The 6271-nt window shown below is 46.9% G+C and overlaps 1 protein-coding gene across 1 annotated transcript in view; it reads left to right on the forward strand.

Moving 5' to 3' along the window:
• Nucleotides 1-5905, forward strand: part of RDH10 (retinol dehydrogenase 10 (all-trans)) — a gene marked incomplete at its 5' end in the record, with an annotated part of 26762 nt that extends 20857 nt beyond the window's left edge. Inside the window, 4 exons of the mRNA XM_006767361.2 lie at nucleotides 1677-1775; nucleotides 2829-2974; nucleotides 4296-4427; nucleotides 4527-5905. Coding sequence (XP_006767424.1) covers nucleotides 1677-1775; nucleotides 2829-2974; nucleotides 4296-4427; nucleotides 4527-4650 — 501 coding nt within the window. The remainder of the gene's footprint in view (nucleotides 1-1676; nucleotides 1776-2828; nucleotides 2975-4295; nucleotides 4428-4526) is intronic.
• Nucleotides 5906-6271: the final 366 nt, after the last annotated feature.

A 6271-nucleotide genomic window follows, 5' to 3' on the forward strand; every position in this document is an offset into this window, starting at 1 on the left:
CTACAAAGAAGAAATAAAGGCAAGCTGAAGCATGGGCTGTCACGCCCAGCCCTGCGGCGGGTCTGTAGGCACACAAGGAGTCCCGTCACTTTCTCCCCAGTGCTTGTCACCGCGTGGGAATCTCCCTTCATCGCTGAAAGTACCTGTATCTTCCCGCCTAGTCTGGGCTAGCTAGACATATTAATCAAAACCAAGATACCATACAACAGATGTTACGGTTGAGTGGTACCTACTATGTGTCTTAAAGAAATATGGACAAAGTCAAGGTGAACAGAATAATATTAGGTAAAGGCTTAACACCCCAACTACTTTCGATAGAGAGGTCCTGGGAAGCCCCAGTGACATGAGCACTTTGAAGCAGAAGGGACTGTGATGCATAGTATGCTCTGAGGTACGTAGGAGGCCCGGGAGGTGGAGTGTCAGAGAAGAGGCCTTGGGTGAAACCTGACAGGTGAGAATAAGCATGACATGGGCGACAACAGTGGAGGCCCAGACAGATGGAGTCTGAGTTGGGGGCGAGGGGTGTCACATGCCGGTCCAGAGTCAGACTCAGGAAAACCTTAGGACATGTCACCAAGATCCATCTGGCCAACTGCATCATGGTTTGGAAATGATGGAATGACTGTTTTTGATCTTGGACGTGCAAAAGCTTTGATAACACATTAGATATTTATGCAGAAATTCAGCGATCACTTAGCCAGAAACTCCTCTGAGAAGGGAATGCAGCTCTTCTTAAAGTCCATTGTGTGCAGCGTTTGGGTTTTTTAACTTCATAAATCATGGGAAGCTGTGTTGGCAATGGGCTATAACTCAACAGTAGACAGATTGCTCTTTGCTGCTTTCTTTTAAGAAGCAGGTTATAAAACTGTTGGGAGCCTGGTAGAGTAGTTCATAGATCATCTTAAGCAATTTGAAGTAATGTAAAAAAAAAAAAAATACAGCCTTGCATCTCAAAGGCAATAGAGCCTGAAGGAGAAGAGACTTCATTGAGGCCCCTTCCTGGAATTGGAGCCTCGTGCTCTGCTACCTGAGTGGCCGTCATCTGCCTCCGTGGGAAAGCCACCCCCCTGCACATTCACCAGTGCAGTGCTGTCAGTGAGAACTTTTTGTCAATGCAGGGTTAGCATTATGACAGTTTCCATTAAAATGATTCTATACTTTTCCCCGGTTCTTACATACGAAAATACTTCACCTCCTGTTAGCACACTTGGCAGTAAATCTTTGCGTGCGGGAAGATTGCTGGGACACCCCTGCATTCATGGTTTGTCACTGCTTAGATGTGTCCACTAGGTAAACTTAACACAAGGCATCTGTTTGTGGGCGGCTGGAGGCCCTTCCAGACCACGAGAGCCGCACTTAGGTGTCCTGCGCATAAGTAGACTCTGACCTGGGGGTCGTTCAGATCAGCAGACAACACTCACTTGAAAGGTGACAGAGAGCCTTATCCGAACGGCTTTCTTTTCATCTGGACACTGTCCCCAAAGGGTCTTGGGTCACGGTCTTGTTGGTCACGGCTTATAACAGGCCCGCCACGCCAGTGACACGGTATGAGGTTACCCCGACTCTGAAGGGATCTTCTTGTTGGTCAGTGTGAACTCTGTTCCATGCTGTTGGGTTGGGTTTTAGAGGAAGCTGCTCATGTCCGTTCTGAAGCCTGTGTCTCCCTTTTCTTTCAGACCACGAAGGCTTTTCTTCCCACGATGCTGGAGATCAATCACGGTCATATCGTGACAGTCGCGAGTTCCTTGGGGCTGTTCAGTACCGCCGGAGTCGAGGTTTGTCAGATGGGAAGCATTTCCTTCATTGAATCGCATTCTCTGGTGACGGGTACCCCCACATCCTAAGAAGAGTACCTGCTGCCCTCCGCCTGGTGTCCCAGGGCCAGCTAGTGTGACGGGGAGCAGCGGGAAGGGAAGGCGCTGGGCCAGTCCTCTGTGTGCCCCGTGCCCGCTAGCAGTTTTTTGTTTGATGATGGTGGAAGGCACAGGTTCAAGAACAAAGCCGTGGAGGGCAGGGGCAGTGTCACGGGGGGCAGATAAGTGAGGCCCAAGGTTGACCGAAGTGAGCTACCTGTCTGTGTCAGCTCGTCAGATGAGATGGTTATGGCAGATGTGAGGGGTCCTGCCTTGGTGTGTGGAACCGGCCTTCACACCACATTCAAACCAGAAAGCGGTTCTCTTGTGGGTGCCTGTAGGGTTAACACTGAACGCATCGCCCCACCCAGATGGGCACAGACTAGACGACTTCTGCATTCTGCGTGGCCATTCCCAAGTTTAATGTTGGGTAGTGGAGAACTTTCTTCTTATACCATGTTTCCTTAGGCTGAGTTCTAGTTTAAGTTCACAGGTATAGTTATCATTTTTTACTTGTACTTCACCCGAAAAAGAAAATCAGGTCATAACAACTTATAACCTAAGCTAGACTCACCTCTGTTCTCCTAGCATTAATTTAACTGTTTCTCAGTTTCCTTTGGGGAACAAGAGGCCATTTGTAAAATTTCCAGACACTTCAAAGTGAACCTCTCTCCATTTCTAACTCCAGTTCGCTGGCTCTCCTAGACTCCTTTGTGGTAACTTCCCCCAAGTAATCTGATACTTCATTGATGTGGCAGAAAGTGTTCATGTGTTTTTGCTGTTGCTTTGAAAATATTATTTCTGCACTGAACCACATCAGATATCTGTCTTTTAAAATGCTTTCCTTTTCTTTGCTTAGTCACCTGTAACCTTTTGTAGCAAACATGTAACCAGAGTAATAGGCCCGGGAGAAGGCTGGGTTTGGTCTGGGGCTTCAGTGTACTCAGCTCTTGCCCTCCTCTCTCCCTCTAACAGGATTACTGTGCCAGTAAATTCGGAGTCGTGGGTTTCCACGAATCCCTGAGCCACGAGTTAAAGGCTGCTGAGAAGGACGGAATTAAGACAACACTGGTGTGCCCATACCTGGTAGACACTGGCATGTTCCGAGGCTGCCGGATCAGGTCCGTCTGAACCTATCTTACTGCTGTTAAAAAGTGTTTTAAAAATCATCTTTCCATATCGGGAAAACGTGAAATTGGATCCTAGACGTCAGCTTGCACTTGGACACTCATTTGACAGTTAACCTATAATTTCCACTGGTCAGAGGCTTTGAGGTGAATGAGATGAACAGGCGGGTCTTGTGCCACACTGTCACCCAGCAGACGTCCATCTAGAAGCGTCAGAACACGGCTTCTCCGGGCCTTCATGGAGGAGACGCAGCTCCCAGGAGTGCACTGGAGGCCCCCTCTTCAGGAGGTGTTTACTTCCTTAGTACCGTGTGGGAATGTCAGTGTCAGGGGAGTTACTCTCCAGGCTTGGGAGGCCCTTTCTGCAGAGAGTGTATGTAGCCAGATTCACTCCAGAATGAGAAGAAACGATTCGGTTTACTAGGAATGAAAGGAGGCACGTGGGAGTCTAGATGTGAAGTCTCATCTGACTTTGCTAAGCAGCATAAACCCCGCGAGTCAGTAAGAGGGTACCTGCGATGACGTGCTTGAGACCTCTGTTGGATGCATTTGAAAGGCAAAGGAGATAACCCAGCGCGTTCCCTGTTGGTCACATCCTGAACCTGACCAAGCAGGGAGGCAGGTGGAAGGTGACTTCAGTCCTTGCAGTCTCAGGCTGACCTTCCCCGCGCGTGCGTGTGCGTGTGGTTTTCCCTCCTTATTTGTTAGGAATCAGCTGCTCAGGGTCTGAGGAGCTCTGCTTCCTATTTAGCATCAGGCCAGGTGTCCAGAGCTGTGGTGGGACAAAGGAAAGTGAAAGGAGTAACGCGTTTCAGCAGGCTATTTCAACATGTGCCATGCTGAACTCAGCTGAAGGTCACAGTCAATGCGTGTCATGTCAGTGAGCCCTGGAGAACATACCTGGCTTCCCGGCCAGCGCCCAGGAAGGGCTCCTGCTGCCTCCCGAAGGCTGCGCAGGGCTCACACGCCACTACCTGCCCTGCCCTGCACACCACTCCGGCATCTCATTTGGGCTCAGTGTTTGCTATGCCAAACACCCTCTGCTTTTTATGTTGAAAGAAAAAAATAATTTAAGGCATTTAAACTTGACTCACTGTAGAGAAAGCAAACCAATTTTGCCCTCTTTTTTAAACTTGTTTTCCAGACTCTGCCTGTTCATAGTAGGAACATTTAGGAAAAAAAAACAGAAAAGCAAAATGAAGTGAAAACTGAGGCAAAATCTTGTCGCTCAGATAACATCGCTGTTCATGTTGTGAAGCGCAGGCTTGCCTGTTGTGTGCTCCCTTTCATTGCGTTTTAACCACATAACTTTCAGGAAGGAGATCGAGCCGTTCCTGCCCCCCCTGAAGCCCGACTACTGTGTGCAGCAGGCCATGCGGGCCATCCTCACCGACCAGCCCATGATCTGCACGCCCCGCCTCATGTACATCGTGACCTTCATGAAGAGGTAACGGGTCCCTCCCGGGCACCGTCCCCCCACCCCCCCAGCCCGCCCTGCCTGAGCGCACGGCTCGCGTTGGCTAACCGCTGTGGCTTTCCCTTGCAGCATCCTCCCTTTCGAAGCAGTCGTGTGCATGTATCGGTTCCTCGGAGCGGACAAGTGTATGTACCCCTTTATCGCTCAGAGGAAACAAGCCACAAACAATAATGAGGCGAAAAACGGCATCTGAGGATCTTTTCTGGGTGGAGCGCTGTTTCCCTCGGAAGACGAGCAAGATGTTTCCGTTCACCACATCAGCGTCACGGACATTCTCGGGATTCTGAATTCGAGTGGACTTTTTTTTTTTATTAATCAACTTTTTAAAAAATAAAGTGTAAATTAACCGACTAGAGTACTTGGAAAAACGCGATCAGCAAAAGTGAGGTCGAGTGTTGCCAGTGGGGTCCCTTTTAGGCAGAACCCTAAAACCAGTCAGTTCTTTCAGACAAGCACTGTGTGGCGTCTCCAGGCTCCCGTGACTTTTTTTAATGAGCAGAACGTCTAGAGATGATAACTACAGTGTGTTTCATGTGTGTGGTTTTTCTTAATTCCCATAGCGTTCATTAATTCTTGTCATTAAACTCTAGTCAGTTGACTCCCTTGCAACTCCAAGGACCGATAGTGCGATGTTTTCTCCCGTTTCTTCAGTTTCCGTTTTGCACAGCCTGTGCAGCCTCTCGTGGTGTTTATATAGCTCTTCTAAAAAGGAATTTTGAAATCTCCATCAGTTTGAATCAAGTGATGTTTGATTTTTTCGGTAAGATAATCAGGTCTCTTTCTTAAGGTCACAACGACTGAAGTGTTAGCTGGATTTTTAAACTTTCTCCTGAAACCTTTCCTGAAGTACCTATCACTGGGGACCGAATTATCCCAAAAAGATCATGCATTTCCTACCTATGAATTCTGCTGCATACAGAACGTGCCCTTTCCTCAGGAAGTTGCTGTTTCCTTTCTTTGGGTGGACTTTTATCTAGAACACATAGCAGATCAGCAAAGAGAACTTTTCTAAAAATGGGGACTTCTAAATTTAAAAAAAATCCCCATTTTTGTGCCAACTATGAATAGTGGGGGTGGGGGGGGGGAAATCTTACACTATGGAGTACATATGGAAGGCTGTAAAGATTCTTTTGAAATTTTTATTCACCTTGTACAACAGCAAATGACATTTTTACAGTATTTTTTTGTAAAGCAAACTATTTTGTGCCTTGAATTTGGTAAATGTGTATTAGTGAGACGTTGTAAAAGTGAACTTCTACCTCTGTATCTAAATGTATACCATCCACTTGTAAATGACTATAAACTATTATGTGATTGCCTTTTTTTTTTTTAGAATGTCTTGTTTAAATAGCAACCAATGTTTAAGGCTATTAAAATAAGCCATCTTTTACTAATTAATTGGGAAGTTTTATAAAGGACTGATTAAATTTAAAGAATTAACTTACATACAACTGAGTGTGTGGTTTATTAGTTATCAGCAATGTCGTAGGGAAAATCGTGTTCTTTTTTTCTCTACCATATCACGCCTTAAGAAAAAAGTTTGAATGGGATGGTGTCGGGAACAGACATGAACAGCTTAGGGTGCCATTCACTCCAATCTCCACTGGTACCATTGCTTAGATTAGATCCCTTATCAGGGCCTTGTTTATGCTAAAAGTGGGAAAAGAAAAAGAAGCCCATTCCCTCTGAGTCGGCCTGCCCTGCACAGATCAAATCTGCTCTGTGTCCACACAGGACAGTCCTGCATGGTGCCTGTCCCCATCGCTGGTCTGTAAGGAGTGGCTTCATGTTATCTTTATCAAAGATAACCAAGC

Source organism: Myotis davidii, unplaced genomic scaffold (genome assembly GCF_000327345.1).
Source record: "Myotis davidii unplaced genomic scaffold, ASM32734v1 scaffold200, whole genome shotgun sequence".
NCBI lineage: Eukaryota > Metazoa > Chordata > Mammalia > Chiroptera > Vespertilionidae > Myotis > Myotis davidii.